The sequence below is a fragment of the Scomber scombrus genome, chromosome 24 (assembly GCF_963691925.1).
Source record: "Scomber scombrus chromosome 24, fScoSco1.1, whole genome shotgun sequence".
Classification (NCBI taxonomy): domain Eukaryota; kingdom Metazoa; phylum Chordata; class Actinopteri; order Scombriformes; family Scombridae; genus Scomber; species Scomber scombrus.
This window is the reverse complement of record NC_084993.1, coordinates 14,436,079-14,454,395: the sequence shown is the minus strand read 5'-3', so window position 1 is coordinate 14,454,395 and position 18,317 is coordinate 14,436,079. Positions and strand designations below refer to the sequence as shown.

Below are 18,317 nucleotides of genomic sequence, written 5' to 3'. Positions count from 1 at the left end.
TTGGTGACCATCAACAGAACAGGGCACAAAAGCCCAATTTTCTTGTTTAAAAAAAAATATATATATATATGTCACAGCTTGGTTGGCTGATATCTGATGATCCCTAATGAGGTTCCTTTGGAGATGAAAAAGATGACAATAAAAATAATCACTGTCAATTATTAAAGGAAACCAAGTGAACACAATCAACATTTTGTCTCATATTACACATTTTATTTAAGGTCAAATCTTCAACAGCTTTCATTCAATGAGAGCTGCTGCTCTATTGGTTAAAAAATAACTGATTTATATGTATTTAAATTAAACACAAACATCTTCAAATGAAAGCATGGACAAAGTACAAACTGGATTAAAAGATAAAAAAAAAAAGCATTTAAAAATAATCTTGTCAAGACACTTAACATTAAATAAAATAATCCATTAAAATCATTCTTAAAAATATATCTTCCTTCTACAGTATTGGAGCTGAGAACCTGTACATGTTTTGATCATGCAGTACAACATGCATTATGTCTTCAAGGTTTACCTCTGTTCTCCGAATTCTTCATCTTGAAGGAGAGATGCTGCCTGCCCTGGACCTCCAGCTCGCTGTCTCTCTGGAGGTCTCTCGCCACAGAACCTGACCTCAGATGCACATTCTGTATTTCAAACATTAAAAGAAGAAATAAAAAACATATCTGTTGATACAGTACTTTGGGATCAAGTACTTAATGGAGAAATGTAATTTATGTGTCAGAGAGGAAAAGGAGATGCGACCTGAAGAATGGGTTCTTGAGGTCCAGGATGTTTCCAGATCTGAAGCCTGATTGGTCAACTGTGGCTGTCATGTGGATATCATAGCTGTTCCTGAAGCAGTGGAAAGGTAAAGAGTGACTGAGACTGACAACAAGCCTTCATGAGATGTGTAGTTTGATTACGCTGCCATGGTAACATAAACCAAAGGGGATGTCAACAGCTACTTCTGACTGAAAAAAACGATGTGAAATCTTCTCATCTCATTTTGTACACATGTGATAGTGGAGGCTCAGGTGTACCTGTTGTTAACGGCCAGCAGGACAGTCCCAGACAGAGTTTGTCCCAGTTTGGCAAAGAGCGGCGTCTGAAGCAAACACCTGACCTGATACCAGCGAGTCAGAGGCTCAGTGGGAGCTGTGGAGAGCCACACTGTTGACCTTCAGAGAGAGAGAGAGGGAAGGGGAAAGACATGATATCATCATCATGATTTCATGATATCAAAACTATAACCACTAACGTCTTAATAATCAATCTTATTTTCTTTTAAATTCCATGTAACTTGTAACCGTGTTTACTTTTTGCTCAATTTTGCTAAATGCTGTATTCTTTAATCCAAATTCACTTTAAAAAATATTATTTTCATTCCATATATGAAGAATATTTTTCGTCTAACTTTTACTCTCTGCTTGTCTTGTTTTTCTACTATTTCGCTACTTTTGTCCTCGCTGTGTGACGGCCGGAAACCTGCTGGAAAAAAACAGATTGTAAATGGAGTCAGGCCCGCAGCTGGTAATGTTTTAAATTGCTCTGCTGTTTTTCCTGCTTAAAAAATAAATAAAATGAATGAAATGAAATTAATCGTTCGGTCACTTGTTACAATTAAATGTACCGTCGATACGGCCTTTCAAAGCAGCAGAAAAGTCAGGGTTGTGTGATTCTTACTTGGATCCCATGTAAGCCACATCAAACCAGAAGGCAAGACCATGGACCAGACCAGACTGGAGCAGCGTAAACACGAAAGGGATCTCCATCCTGGACCAAACACAAATATGTTAAACTTCTACAAAACATGTTCTCATGTTCAAATCATGTATACAGTAATAACCCTCACTCCTTTTTCCTACTTTCCTTTCTTGTATCGTGTTCCTTAACATTTTCTTATAGTATATTCTCAACTTGGGTTAACCCATCACATGTAATTAAGTCAATATTGTGGTATCCCCTATTTAACTAAATATTTCAGCACTTCTTCCACCACCGAGTGTATGAAAATGCTTCTAAAGCACTTCCATATAATATCTAACCTGTGCAAGTCTTCTTGTTTAGCCTCCATGAAGTTGATGCAGTGTTTGACAGATCTGGCCATCAGGATCTGCACATCAAAAGGGTCCTGGAAAATAATGGTTATGCTGTATATATCTTGTATTATGTTTAACTCTATCTGCAGGTATTTCTGTTTGTCTGTATAAGTTGTATTTGTGATAAGACACTATAAGACACAACGGGATTTCTTTCTCCACATACCACTATAGGCTGCCTGAAGAACTCGTCCCCAGCAGGACTGTGCAGAGCGCTCAGGTTAACACCGTAGAAGTTTCTTTGCTGCCTGAAGAGAGGAGAGTAAAGAGACAACGCTGAACAGCTGATTGACACATTTGGTAGTTCACGACCAGTGTATTTATCCACCATCCAATTGCGTTTTTTTTTTCTTTATCCGCATGTAAACAGTGTAAAGCTTCAGATCTTTAGTGCTGCAGCTGTTATTCATATAAATGTATAAGCTTCTCACAGTGTCACTGAAAAAATTGTTTTGGTGAAAAACATCAGTTTACAGTTTACCTTCATTCCTCAGGGCTGACTAAGCCTGACCTCCACATAGTGGTAGAGCAGTGAAGGGCATGACCACACACACACACACACACACACACACACACACACACACGCTGGCATGCTTGCATACACATAAAAACAAATTCCACAACAGCGGCTGTATTGTTTGCATGAATTTTCCAGATATATAAAAAGCAGAATACAGAACATGACAGATCTAATGTATTACTCCTATGGGTCGGATATCATCAGCATTCGCAATACCCGCAGATGTTTTTATGTATCACTATAACCCAGCGTAATGTTGATATACTTCAGTTTATTTCCTTTGATAGGGTCCGGTGTACACTACACAACTGTTGTCCTTACATGCTGCAAAAATGTGTTTTCACTTAAACAGAATCAAGTGAACTGTGATTCCTCTTTGATTCTTGTCTCCATTTCAAAGATAAATCTTTAAAAGGAGGAGTCCACAGTTTTTCAGGTGCGTCTTAAAGCAACAGTCAGATGTCCATATGAACAGTGAAAGAGGTTTTCCTCTCTGGAATGACTTCAAACTGAAGGACTAAATCATTCTGGGTGAGTACAAAAGAAGTCTAATTAATACTCATGGTTAAACAGTATTTAACAGTTCTGGGTTGGCTATGTAAAGCACATGGAATTTATTTAGAAGGAAATTAGCATTTTTCTCTTTTTTTTTGATACCATGTTATATGGTTTAATAGCCACAATAACAGCTCAAACTACATGATCCAGTCTCACTATCAACTAAATGAATGTAAATCCAATGTGTGGTTACCAATCTCAATAATCAATTCTATACACTTAATAAATAACGTTATTATGCAATAGCAGTGATATGATGATCAATAATCTGATCTGATCAATAATTTCCACTGATATTACACTTTGTGAAAAGTTCTTGTTATTATTATTATTATTACAATTATTGATCTGAATACAATGTTCACTTTTTAAAATGTATATATAGTATATATTTTAGTTTAAAATATCAGTTTCAAACCAAACATATCGGTCTACAAAAGCCCATATCAGTCAAACTGTGCTGGCTTGTATGAGTCAGGACTGGACTGAACCCGACCATTTTACACCCAACAGGAAACATGCCTGACTGAGGTCAAGCACTGAGAACGTATGTGTGTGTGTGTGTGTGTGTGTGTGTGTCTGCGTGTGTGAGAAAAAGAGGGAAAGAGAAAGGGAGCCAGTGTGTTTGTGTCCTCATGCATGGATTTCTGCCTGTGCATGCTTGTGTGTGTGTGTGTGTGTGTGTGTGTGTGTGTGTGTGTGTGTGTGTGTGTGTGTGTGAGCGAGAGAGAGAGAGAGAGAGACCAGAAACTGGCTCGTGCGTGGTGTTCGAAGTAAAGCTGTTCGTCAGTGAAGGGAGCCAGATGAATATCACCATAGGAGGGAAACATCAGACCTGGAGGCAAAGAAACAGTGAAACAGTGACTAAACAATACACACACAGATAAAGAGAGCCACATTAACTAAAAGATTCATTTACTAACAGACAGAGGTGAGTCAGAGATTTGTTCTTACATGGCATGTATGAATCATTTACAATTTATGACATTCTCTTTACTTCTCATACTTTTGTTTTTTTTGAGGTACCAATGATATTTACAAGTAGTCGAGACCAGTTTCATCACCTACTGTAGGTTATAATATTTTCTCTTCTAATATTTCACATGATCACCTCTCATATAACTTTGCTTTAGAAAGAGTTGAAGCTTCATTGTGTAAATTTCTCTTTTTTTAATCTCTGGGAACATTTTTGTGAATGAAACTTGCCCAAAAACAAAGTGTCACTTTATATGATAGTTTTAGAAATTTGACATATTGTATTGATTCTATTTTTTAGCTACTTTTACTATGTAACTATTTTTACTATTTTTTGGTTCTTTTTTTTTTAACATTGCTTTATGCTCTTTTTATGTCCCTTTAATGTGAAGCACTTGGCGTATGTCATTTCTTTGTGTTGTAAAGCACTTTGAGCTGCATTTACTGTATGAAAGGTGCTATACAAATAAAGTTATTATTATTATTATTATAATTATTACATTTCAGGAACAGTCACCTAGGTAATATTCATTGGGCTGAAACGCGCAATCTATGACAAGTTTGTGTTGAATTGGACCGGAAAATGATCTTGGATGGGGCTCACTGTTTTGCAAAGTCATAAATACGTTTCAAACCTTGGCTATGAAGTCCTGAGTTGGGTCCAAAGTCCAAAGTCAAGTCCTAAACTTTGAGTTTCACGCCCTAAACAAGCTGTTGGTCTGCACTGACAAACACTTCTTGTCAGATTGATTTAAAGTATATCTGTTGTCAAGAAACTGAAGTGTTGATTAGGAGTCCATGTGAAGTCAATCATAGCCTTTGAAACAAGTTCAGCTACAGATGATTGTCATAAAATAAAGTCGACTTGTGAAAAACAGACGGGTAGTTATATGAACCGAATGCTCAATAAAAACATCTTTGACAAGTGAAGTCAATCATTTGTTTGAGAGTCTTTTGATTTTGTCTGTAAAATACTATTTTATAGCTCTATTAATAGCAGTGTTAAAAATGTGGGCGGTACTGTGTGCTTACCATTGGGCTTCAGCCATTTCCTGGCATACAAGAAGCTCTCCATGACTCTCTCATTTAGCAGCATGTAACCAATGGGCTCAGAGACAATGACATCCACCATGTCAGGACAGCTGACCTCCTCCACCTCCCCTTCTAGGATGCAGATCCGCTCAGACAGACGGTTGCCCTGGACCAGGATCTGCACAGGAGACAGACAACATCTGCTTCATGACTATGAATAATACACTGTTCAACCATTCCCCCACTGGATGTGTAGAAGGCATTAAACGTCTCAACAAACGTCTTCTGTAACGTTAAAGCAGCGACCCGCTAAACCTATTGAGCAGCTGTGCATACACAGAGCTTTCATTTCTACTAATAATCACATCGACTAAAGCGAGACTACCATCAAGGTCTGAAACATTAAATCCTAATTTCAAATGTTTAAATCCTAGTTTTACAACCATAGTTTACATTGTTAAAAAACATCTCGACTATAATCTCACTTCATAGAATCATCGTCTTAAATAAACACCTCGATAAAAAAAGCTTTTTATTCCATTTCTTACCCCTTTTTTCCTATTATGTGTCTATTTTTTCTTTTTTTTTCTTGTATGTTGGACATCGTGTAGGACCCTTTGGCTTTTGGGTGATACACTCGGGTAGATTTCAGAGCTGGTTTAACTTTTCCTGATCGGTTATATAAATAGGAATTTGTCATGAAACTGTTCTTTGTGAGGAGTGATTTGTTACTCGCAGCGTTTAAGAGTTACTGAGATATTCAACGGTAACTTCCAGAAAAAGCTGTTGTGGTTACTCTGGATAACGATCAAATGTTCACAGTTACCATGGGGCTGTTTTCTAATGACAGCTGGTGTTTAAATATCACGATAACGATCATCTAATCAAATTACCCCGAGATATCGGCCTAACCTCTGTACCATGTGCATCAGCATCTCCCTGCAGCCCCTATCCTTGCTGAACTCTGGGCCAGATGTTGCCGCAACCCATTAACTCCCCAGAATGCCACGCTCTGCATGTGATGTATGTACTCTATGTGTGTGTACTGTATGTGCGCGCATGCTATCTAGTGCATTGATGCGGTTTCCCTGTAGGCGCTACCAAGGCCAACACACACATTACACTACTTTTCAAACTCTTTTGAAACTGTCTGAAAACGTTGGTTTCATTTCTGCAGAAAGTGAGAACAGATTTAAAGCCTGTGTACTAACACTTTTTATATCAGTGTTTCAAGCTGACATCTAAGCGACAAATATGGATAAAGAAAAAGAGGATTGTATAGTAAGTACTGGGTTATATGTACTGACCTGTGTAAATTTGGCCATGGGGTTAGACTCAACCGCATACACTCTGGTGGCTCCTGCCTGGACTGCAAATAAAGACAGAATACCAGAACCACAACACACATCAAGAACCACCTAAAGAGACAGAAAGAGAAAGGGAGATGAAGTCAGACGTGCTTTATAATAGAAATTAAGAAATACAAAATATGTACAATTACATGTACACTCCTTGATTTTGTGCCAATGAACTCCCGAATGTGCTTCCAGCTCACAGACAAGTTAGAAAGTAGTTTATAGAACAGATGTAAAGAATACAACCAAGCTAGGAGCACTACTCATGTTCAATGCATTAAAAGACACATGGAAACAAACAAGCCAGGGTGCTCATGTTATGCCGCATTCAGGTCATATGGGATGGATAGTAGATGGGAATTTAGGACAGCTTACAGAGTTGGTGGAGTGAGGGTTAAATATACTAACATAACACCAGTAAATATGGGTTTTATCTCCTTGAATCACAGATGTTGGCTAAAATGACTTATGAAGAGCCAAATCACATATATCAGAGATTTAAGTAAGATCCAAGTTTCCTCATTGTGATTACTACTTGGATGTCGGCGTGAACACTGTTTACAAGTTTGAATCTCATATATGATTATGATGATATGGCACATGTATGGAAACATGCTCTTCATCTACGTAGACAGTTAACTTACTAACTGTTCTTTTGCAATCTTGCAAAAATATGGGGGGGCCATCGTAAAAAAGAAAAAATGTTCTCTTTTGGGTCCAAGAAAAAGCAGTGACAAGGGATTCACAGAGTGGATATGTTGTTCTAGCAGGCATAAAAATTTCATTTGAACTTTTAGTCAAACAAGTACAGCTATATACGCTCCCTGTCCATCTTTCCAGCTGTTTCACCTAGAAGTTCTCCATGTACCCGGTTGTCTGTCTCAGTAAGATTCAAATATTTGCCTTGTATTTGATTGTTGGAAGATTGTGTTCAACATGATGAAGGTATTCATCTGTAGGAAGTATTTTGAATGTATAACTGGCTTGAACCACATGTGTTGTCACCTTGTCTCTGAAGTCCATCTCATTGAATAAAATGGCGCTGTGGTAGGTGGCGGTCCTTTGGAAGTCCTGAAGCGAGCTCTGCTGCTGGGACAGACATGTGTGAAACTGCACACACACACACAACAATGAAGAATTACTATGTCTTCTGCTTTCTTTCACATGTATTTGTAACAACAGACAGAATGATGGAGTTACATACCTGGTAACACTCTGGAGGGGCATTTGCAACCCTTGTTTCAAGCATAGAGGGATTTCTCCTAGAGCGTTTTTGGCTTCTCTCTGCATTCTTGTTTCCATTCTTGTCTCCTTCAGTCTCTTCATCACCCCCTCTCCTCAATAACCTCTGGAAGTTCTTCATATCTACAGAGACAAAGGGGACAAGATGTTTTCTACATATTTAAAACTACCGACGCACTAACCCATCGACCTGGACGATGAGCAGAATATATTTGAATGTATACTGTACGAACCAGCTGGAGTTTTAAACTGCAGTAGAAGACTGAGCTGGCCAACGGTGACCAGGAAGGACTGAGCTCCAACCTGGCAGCAGTCCATCTCTTTGGAAACAGCGAACTGGAAGACTAATGCTCTGTTCCCTTAATACAAAACAAGCACACACATTTAAAGAGGAGTTTAGACAAGATAATAGCAACTACTGAACCGACTGTCATCATATATTAATCTAAGTTCTCGCCCGTTTCTCTACCATCACCTTTTAGCAGCTTCTTGATATTTAATGCTCAAATGAATTCTTCTAATAACAGACAGGTCAATCATCTTCATTGACCTTCTGATGAAAACAAATACGACTAGTATGGAATGCCAAAGTACGCATTATCAAGACTTTGCTGTCCTTTGACATTTTAAAAAAGAGATTATCATCACATTTATATTATATTATATTGAACTTTTTCCATATATGGATTTCTTTGTTTTTAGAGGATAAGTGTCTTCTGATTGGTGGACTCTTCCGTTCCTTAAGAGTTAATAAACACAGTCATACTTCAAACAAGTGTCGTGCCTGTAGAGTCACGTGGAGCAAATTGACATATTTATTTACAATATTTTAACTACTTGTGAGTATCTATATGTCCACATTTTTGTTAATATTGGATGAATATCACAGATTCTATGAGCCACAATCTGAGCCTACCTAAATGTTTAACTTCAGCACCCAACACCAGTACTCACCATCCTGTACTGTGACCTGCTGAGCTTCCGGTCCTTTAGTGAGGAGCAAAGTGAGCTCCTGTTCTCCTCTCTGCCTGCATACACTGATCTGCTGCTCTCTGCTCACCTCCGCATGGACCTGCACCTCCTTCATAAACACAACCAGACCACAGCCTTTTCAGCTCGAACCAGATTAGATCAGATCTAGTAGAATCTCATTCGTCTAGGTATGAGTTTAAACCCACATTGTTGTCGCTCGGCCGTCTAACAAACACGCATCCGTTTCAGCCAAACTATTATTTTAATTACTACGACATTTAAAAAAAAAACAAATAGCTGGAAAAAAGGTGTTCTTTTCTTCGGTCCAGCCTAATTGACCATTCAAGAACATGGACCTAAATGGACCATACCAGTGTGCATGGTTTAGGGTTAGGGTTTTCTCCATTCCAAGAAGTGTTACCATCTACTACTGTACAGAAGTCATCTTGCTTGAGTTCAATAGCGGTATACATGATTACAGTGAAGGAAGTTAACCCTAAAAACAAACTGCTATAGTCTTTCAAAAGAACAGAAGAGATAGACAATGAGTTTCAGAATCTTTAAACAACATTGTCATTGGTGAAATGTGTTATTAGCAGAATGAAAGTGTAGCCAGTGATTCTAGTTTTTAATTAATTAATAAACTTTCATTTTTTTCCCTTTTGTAAAAAATCTTTTGGATTTTTAAATCACACCAGCATCATCCTTTTTAGTCCTTTAATTAATTATGTTGTTTGTTTATTGTTCAAGTCATACATGAAACTAAACGTATTTTATCGTGTGTTTATTTGTATGGGTACAGAAGTTTATGGCATAAATGATGATGGCACATATCACAGCATTTATACATTGAGTTAGTTTGTAATTTTCGTTCCTTAGACGGGCCTTTAAAATGCATCAAACTCAACAATGAAATACATATGGGACTGCACGAAGCACAAAACTCAACAATTTACTCATACAGTATATTAAAGTGCAAAACACACGCAATGATGCAATAAAAGTATTACGAATAGGTTTAATTGCACACAAGAAACTGGCGGCTAACTGAGAAGTCAGGTTTAGGCAGAAAAGCTGATGTATGTTGCAACACAGCAAACTTACTGTATGTTTCTTGTTAAACTAGTCATCTGACATTTGTCCCCTTAGAATAGTCCAATTATTTATGTAGCTGGTTTGTAAAGGGAAAATGTGCACTGTCAGCTCTTATATAGGGGACTAAAGTTGGAGCAGAAAATGGGTTCCAGCCAACAGCAGACAGACGACTTAAATGTTGTTATCTAGTTTTCTAAAATGAATGTTTGCACCTACCTGATTAAATCGCTCTAAAGTAGACCAGATTAGAATTAGAATAGTTTAAGCGGCATAGATTAGATGAAATCAGGTTAGAGTAACACTTATTAAATTTACTCGCAAAACATCTGTAACCTCTTTCCTTACCTCCTCATGTGTGTCCATACGCGCCTCCTCAGCCGTCATCTCCTCCTGCAGAGTGAAGACCCTGACAGAGAAGGCCAGTGGCTCCTCACTCCTTTCCTCCATTCTTCAATGTGAAAGGAAGCTGCTTTTTTGGGAAGAAAGTAGAGGAGAGAGGACGGATGAGGGGGGGGGGGGGGGGGGGGGAGCTAGAGGTGGAGGTGGAGGAGAAGGGGAGGAGAGATGAGCGGTAGATTATAGGGGCATAAATGTAAGGGCCGGTGTTAACATTGGCAGAAATTGAGAAATACACAGATTAATGGAGCATGTTTTTGTGTTAGACGTTTTTTTTGTTTTGTTTTTTAAATATACACATTCTTTATGGTAAGAGATATTCCAATAGTCCAACATAAAGCAGTGAACCTATATTTGCATTAACTCCCAGGCATGAGGGCTAAATGTAAAGAAGTCGAGGGGTTACCAAAGTAATTAGGTATAATCCTCATTTAGAAGACTTGTGTTCAATCTAGGTCAGATCTAGTGTGATTTCATGAGCTTTATGCTACTGTGGTTTATATATTACCAGCCAATAAGAAGATAAAACAATATAAATATGGATATACAACAGAATATTTGATATATTGTGGTATGTCTTCTCAATTTCAGTGTCTATTCTGCCACACAGGGCAGTACATTTACAGTTACAACACTCCCTCTGCTGTTTGGTTGTTAGAAGTATTATTATAATAATAATAATATTTTTCAATTCAAATTCATGTTTAAGGTGGAATGCATTAAAATGATGATAAAAAAAATAGTTTAAAAAAAGGATGGATAGGCTACAGGTAAATTTAAATGTTCATTTATTCATTAAATGAGGTTAAATGTTAGAAACAGAAAGTGAACAGAAGAAGTTATTGATTATTATTATTCATGATATTAGTATTCATATTTTGTTTAACAAGAAGAAAACACAATTTATTTATTGGTACATTATATTGTTAAATAGGTGTACAATATGATCAGGTATGTGATCTAAAGGGTGAATAAGCTAGTTTTGATTTCATCTGGATTTAAACTACTTCACAGAAAAACTTCACTGGAGTCACTTTTAATTGTTTGTGTTTGGAGCCTTCAAGTTCCCACATCACACTTGTTTAAGTTAAGTGTTGGACCAGAATTGGGTTTCAAACTAATTTGAAACCACATATCATTCAGGCAGACCCACCCCTTGAAATTCAATGATCACAGAGATACCTTCAACTGATGAATATGAATTTGTGGGCTTTTTGTTTCACTTGTATTTTATACTGTATATACATTAATATCATTTAATTTTTAATGTAAATGTACATTTTGTTGTTCTTTGTACAATGACAGTAAAGACATATTCTATTTTGATTTAAACTGAAGGTGATGAAGCTAGGCGGCCATTAGAACTCAAGTTCAACTCATCAGAACTCCTTTGTGATGTCACGTGATATGATGCCATGTTAACTGATTACATCATAAAGGTGTTTTGGTTCTATTGAAAAGACATATAGACAGATAGATAGATAGATAGATAGATAGATAGATAGATAGATAGATAGGTCACTTGGAGATAGATAGGTAGGTCAGTTGGAGATAGGTAGCTAACACTTGAATTAACACTCAAGCAATCCAAATTAGCAAACTGTAAATCAACTGCTGTGAAACAGGTAAGTCAGTCTATCTTTGTCTTTGATGTAGCAACATTTCTGAGCTCCAGTTATACTTTAATTTACAACAGAAGACAGAAATGTATGTTAAGATGTGTTTAGTCATTTAAAGGAGCTACCTAGTGTTTATTCTACATTTGACAGCAGACAAAGCTCAGACAACACTTTTTTTCTTCAATTATACAAGCTGTAGTTGAAGAAATTAAAACGTTGTCGTCCTTTAAAGTGAAATAAATTATCTTCTCCAATTTCTTTTTAGTTTTCTGAAAGAAAAAAAAATGGCAGAAGAAGCTTTGGTCAACTTTCCGTCATTGTCCCGTGTGGATAACAAAATTGACCTCCCGAGCCAATATGAGACCCTGAAGGTGCTGGGAGAGGGTGCCTTTGGAACGGTGCTTCAGTGTTACAAAAAAGACACTGAAGACTTCGTGGCTATAAAGATCCCCAGACCCAACAGTGAGCTTAGCTATGAGGTAGATATAGTGAATAATAATACAACTATCTGCGGTAAGATTGAAGCACCAAATGACTAATACTGTCTCATTTGTCCCCAGCTTGTCATGCTGCAGTCCTTGATGTCCAACAACATGGACCGGCATAATATTGTTAAGTTTCATGATGCTTTTGAAACCAATCGAGGAATGGCGTTGGTGTTTGAGATGCTGGACGTGGACCTGCATGATTTTATAGAGACCAATCACCCGTTAAGAGTGAGCGAAATCAGAACCATCACACAACAGGTATGAATACACTACCACTATACAGCAAGCAAAGCACTGAACACTGTCAGTTTGAAAATGTGCTACATGCTCTTATGTTATAGTACTGACCTTATTCCTGATTGCAGGTGGCCACAGCATTGGAGGCATTAAAGAGGATGAATGTGATTCACTCGGACATCAAATCAGACAATATAATGCTGGTGAATCAACAAATAAGACCCCTTAAAGTCAAGCTTATTGACTTTGGCTTGGCTATGCCCAAATCTAGCATCAGGCAGGGGATGACACTTCAAGCACTTGATTTCAGGTGAGATCTACGGAGATATTGATACTTATTATACTGGAGTGTGTTTGTAGTCTAGCAGATTGTATTTTTTAATCTTTAAAATAAGACAGTGTTCCTCATTCTGTGTACTGCTTTTCTTCTACATTCAGGTCTCCTGAAATCCTTTTGGGCCTCCTCTTTTCTGAGGCCATCGATATGTGGGGACTGGGATGTGTGCTGGCCCACATGATCCTCTACAACCCAACGTTCCCAGGACGTGATGAATATGAAACAGTGAGTCACTACTCTACTACACTGAACTCTACTTGCTATCTACTCTGTTTTTAATAGATCAAGTACTGTTAGATGTACTCTTCCTCAAAGTAGAACCGAAATTTGCTATCTAAAGAATAACTGGGTGGGGATCTTAAAAGCAAAATTATCTTTAGCATGCCTGTTGCATATCTTATTGCGATGTTGTGTTTTATCTCCAGCTGCGATTCATGGTTGAACTCCTGGGTCAGCCAGCGGACCGTCTTCTGAACACGGGGAGAGGAACGCTTATGTATTTTAACCAGACAGGTTTCATGGGTTGGAGGCTCAAGGTACCACAATAACTCCTTCTCACTAATCTTCTCACTGATTAAGATGACGTGTTTCACCTTTCAGTTAGACTCATTGTGATATATTGAATCTTATTTTAGACGCCGCTGGAGTTCTACGGACCAGATGCTGCTGAAAGTGACTTCAGCGAGTATCTGATTCCCTCGCTCGATCATCTTAAACATGTAAGTATTAAGCAGGTGGTAGCTGCCATTGTCACTATCAGTTGATGGGTGTTCTGCTGGTGGATTTAACCATTGTTTCCTTTATTAGGTTGGTTTGGTGAAAGGACACATTGATGCCAACGACCAGGAGCAGATGATCGAACTGTTAAAGGCAATGCTCAAAATGAATGCCAGTGAGAGGATTACCCCTAGTGGAGTCCTCAGTCACCCCTTCATTACAGGGATCCATGGCAGCTCTAGGTAAGTATGATGATCTGAGTATATGTTAGACAACAGCGGGAAATGTCATTGCCGTGAATTGATTTGCAAGTGCATCAATGTAACGGTGAGGGTTTGTCTTTTAGTAGCAGCGAAGCTTCACAGTCAACAGTCGCTCAGCCCTGGAGGAGCCAGGCCAGGACCAGGAGCGACGACACCGCGGACAGGATCAGGACCGTGGAGAGGTAGGTGTTAACTCATCCTCATTAGAGGAGTGTGTGGTACAGAGGACACACTTCATGCTTTTATCACATTCAGTCACAAACTCACGGCAGACAATGTGTTTTGACTAACTTAAAATTAAAAATAAGTTTACTCTGTTTTTTCACACCTCAGACTAAGGACACTAAGATTTTCAAACTGACTGATTTAATATAAAGCTATATGTAAATGACCCATGTTGAGGAACATTGAAGATATTATTTAAAGACTTTGAAATAAGACTTTGCAGTGCTAATAAATACCAGCAGCTTGCCAACTTAATTTGTGAGCTTCATTAGGAAAACACAGGATGAATGATGCAGCTTCTTATTAACTCTGTGATTTAATGCATGTGTTTTCATTCAGCAGAACAAGACAATGTCTGAGTTTAGATTCCAAACAGCGACCTTGCATTACGCATTGGTACACAGCAAGTACAGCCAGCGAGGAATCGGATAGCAGTTTGGAGAGCAACACCAGGTAAGATGATTTTTTACTGGTCATCATCATGCCTCACATAGAGGAGAAACATTTCTTTCATGACCAAAACAAGGATAATATTTTAACTGTGTGTTTGTTTGTGTTTAGCTCTATTTCTCGAACGACCACTACATCGGACAGTGAGGCAATGAGTGAGGACAACACCGCCACCATCAACCCGAACCATCAATTCCCGTGTTGGGATTGGATGGTGCCAATGCCACAGTTACTGACGATCAAGATTAGTCCTGCCGATGTAGAAAACACAGTGGTGATGGACTGTGAGGATGAGGATGAGGACGTGGCTGCTGATGCGAATGACAACAACGCCACAGATGTTGAAGCAGACCATCGTAGCACAACTGCCACCAGCGAAAATACCGTGGCAACAGAGAGGATGCAGGAGAATGCAAGCAGGTAAGATCATGAGATCATTTGTTTCTGGCATTGAATTACATTTAGTTGGAGGATGTTTCCATGACAGTAGGAGGAATGTGTGTGTTTAGTTTGCAGGCTGGGATGAAGACGACATCAGAGTCTTCACTCGAAGAGACTGAGAGTGACTCAATGGCCGAGGAGTCCAACGTAGCAAGTAAGACCAGCACCACAACAGGTGAGTGTGTGTCTGAATTGTTCATTTTGAGAAGTCAGGAGGAACAGCAGCAGGCAAAGAGGAAGAAGAAGAAGAGGAAGAACTGCATCCGCCGCTTCTTCTCCTGGATGGGGAAGAACTTGTGCTCATGCTGGACGGGGGTCGACAAGGAGGAAGAGGAGTAGGAGGGTAAGAAGTGAAGATCTTCAGGGGCAGCACGGAGGCTCAGTGGTTAGCACTGTGTCCTCACAGCAGAAAGATGGTTTTGAATCTAGGCCCTCTTCCTGTCTGTGTGGAGTTTGCATGTTCTCCCCGTGTGTTTGCGTGGGTTTCCTCCAGGTACTCTGGTTTCCCCCCACACTCCAAAGACATGCAGCTCAGGTTTCATTGGACATTCTAAATTGTCACCAAACTTTATCTAGGAAATATTTAATCAATTATTACTTTTTTAATACTTTAATACTATTTATTTTTTTGTATATAACCTAAATTATGCTACATTCTTTATTTTTATCACTCCGCCCACTTTTGTGGCATTTAACTTGCAAATCCAAATAAAACTTGCAAAAATATTCAGCTGTGTTTGAGTCTTTGTTTTAATGGAAGTCTGTTAGAAAAAACAGTCAAAGCCATCCTCTTCTTCAGCGACTTCCAAATCATTCATACGTTCATTTGAACTTTAAACGGGTCACAGGACTCAGGACTTTCTCTCATTAGTTCAACATTTTCATAAAGCTAATTTAAGTCCTTGTTCTAAAACTCCCATACACACTTCTTTCATTGTTTAGTCTATATTTTGCTTCAGCTGCCTATTCATGCAGTTTAAACTCTTATCTACTGTTTCATACTCCACTTGAACCACAGAATGATCCTCATCTTTCATACATTAGGAGGTTTATTCAACTTTTAAATCTCATTCATACTTTTTTCACTTTTCCTAATCATTCATTCTCCTTCAGCTTCTTCCAAAGTAAAGCCAGCTATTATTTTTCTATGTTGATTGATTGTTTGTCACTGTGCCTCTCTCTCCTTTTCTCCCTTTCCCTTTCACCCCAACTGGTTAAGACAGATGGTCGCCCACTTAGAGCCAGTTCTGCTTGAGGTTTCTTCCTGTTAAAAAGGACTTTTTTCCTTTCCTCTGTCACCAAGTGCTGCTCATGTGGGAATGTTGGGTTTCTTTAAATTAAAAATTATAAAATTAAATTAAAAAAGTACAGTCTAGACCTGCTCTATGTGTATGACTTTTGTTGTGATTTGGTGCTATATAAATATTGATTGATTGATCCAGTTTAGCATCAGCCTTACAGCAGCCATCATTCACAATGCAATTTGTTCAGAAATGTTTCCTAGTTTTACAAATGTGTTATGCGTCTCATGACTTTTGATAATATCACTAATATTCATTAGTTGTAGAGAGGAAAGATTTGGACTCTAATCAACATTTTAATACAAACAGTAGATCAAATGACTATATGTAATATGAAATGTGTCACTTGTGTGAAGTCTCCTCAGCTCTACTGTTAAGAGTCCACGGTTAAACTTCATCACATAAACACATCAACTATTGTGGAACTCTGCATTTGCTACAAAGCTGTCTAAATAAAGTTTATCGATGATGTAGTCAAAAGTGAAGAATTAAAAAAAAATATATATATATATATGAAAACTCTGACATTTCCTTTGTTAATGCTTAAGAGTCTGATGTTAGATGTACTATTAATAAATAGATCTATGAGGGAAGCAGCTCTCTCTGATACTTGAAAAGTTTATCACACCAATTCTTGAGACGAGATCAGTCTGAGTTAGCCAACTACGTAGATGACACGCAATCGGTCACGTGAGGTGTAGTGGTCAGCACCGGACTGATGACTTGATTGACAGCAGGTGTGTGAGGAAGAACGGGCAGGAAGGAGGATGTATTCCAGGTTGTCGGAAAACAGCCGAATATCAGCTCTATTCAAGTATAAACTATCTTAACCAAAGAGAATACCACGCTTCTAAAACAGAGTGGAATTAAAGTGCACGCTGTTGGTGTAGCAGACAAAGAGGAGAGCCAGGTGAGTCGCGTCAGTGAGTGGGGTTGGGACCGGATACAGAGACACTGCTGTGGGACTGTTTGAGGATGATAAAGGTTTATGACCAAATATGGGTATACACATTACGCTAATCCACCCGACTAAATGCAAAGTGAATTATTTTTGGGGGTGATTATCACAGTGTGGGATATATCAATGATTGGCAACAACATTGATTTATTACGGTAGAGAGAGGGAGGGGAGACACGCAGAAAGATCTGCCGACAGGTGTCATGCCGAAAAGTGATCGTCTGCCAGAATCTGATTTGTGGCAGCGGGAGCGCGCACAGCAGCCCGTTGAGCGTTAGCGCTATAAAACGTCTAATTTTCTTTTGATTAAACGGTCATAATATGCATATACAAACAATTATCACACATTATCACAACTGTGGCCAAAAGAAGTGTAGTTTGTAGCGAAATAAGGCATGGCAATTACGTGATAGACATGTTTATTGTTTATGCCTACTATTAAAATAACAAACAGTTTTCACCTGCCAAAAATTGATTGGAGGCCAAATACAGTTACTGAATGGTTATTTCTGCCTAAAAATGACTTGATCTCATTCATAAGCTTCATAATATAAACACTAGAGCTCACAGGACAGTTTGGAACTCTTTTAAAGGACCACTACAACACAAAATAAGGCATTTTCACCTGCCAGAAATTGATTGGAGGCCACATACAGTTACTGAATGGTTATTTCTGCCTAAATATGTCTTGATCTCATTCTTGAGCTTCATAATATAAAGATCTGAGCTCACAGGACAGCTTGGAATTCTTTTAAAGGACCATTACAACACAAAATGGGCTTTTTCACCTGCCAAAAATTGATCCCTGCCCTTAATTTGATACTGAAAAGTGTTTTCTTGCTCAAAATTACTTCCTATTACTCAACAGAGCAATATGTAGCTCATTATAGATTAACCTGTACTCTGTACCCTCTGGAAATGGTGTAAAGGGCCAATGCTACGCATAAAATGCAGTTTTTTACTTGCCAAAAATTGATTCCCGCTCCCAATCTGATACTGAAAGGGTTTTTCTGCCACAATATGTCTTCATGTAACTCTTCAGA

At 38.4% G+C, this 18,317-nt stretch overlaps 1 protein-coding gene across 1 annotated transcript; it reads right to left on the bottom strand.

The window, feature by feature from the left end:
• Positions 1 to 522: 522 nt before the first annotated feature.
• Positions 523 to 10,289, bottom strand: LOC134006583 (histone-arginine methyltransferase CARM1-like). Its single transcript, XM_062445498.1, has 13 exons — positions 10,188 to 10,289; positions 8,730 to 8,856; positions 7,958 to 8,134; positions 7,539 to 7,690; positions 6,486 to 6,596; positions 5,179 to 5,356; positions 3,916 to 4,006; positions 2,260 to 2,341; positions 2,040 to 2,125; positions 1,678 to 1,767; positions 1,035 to 1,172; positions 757 to 846; positions 523 to 619 (listed from the first exon to the last, which is right to left on the bottom strand). Exons 1-13 carry the CDS (start codon positions 10,287 to 10,289, stop codon positions 523 to 525), a joined length of 1,521 nt encoding a protein of 506 aa, XP_062301482.1.
• Between the last annotated feature and the right edge of the window lie 8,028 nt (positions 10,290 to 18,317).

Excerpts from the sequence above, each read along its gene's own strand:
- LOC134006583 (XM_062445498.1), bottom strand. The coding sequence starts at position 10,289 with ATGGAGGAAAGGAGTGAGGAGCCACTGGCCTTCTCTGTCAGGGTCTTC. Across the intron at positions 6,597-7,538 it reads AGATGGACTTCAGAGACAAG|GTGGTTCTTGATGTGTGTTG; the intron begins GTGACAACACAT and ends CTGTCTCTTTAG. Across the intron at positions 1,173-1,677 it reads GTGGCTTACATGGGATCCAA|GTCAACAGTGTGGCTCTCCA; the intron begins GTAAGAATCACA and ends CTCTCTCTGAAG.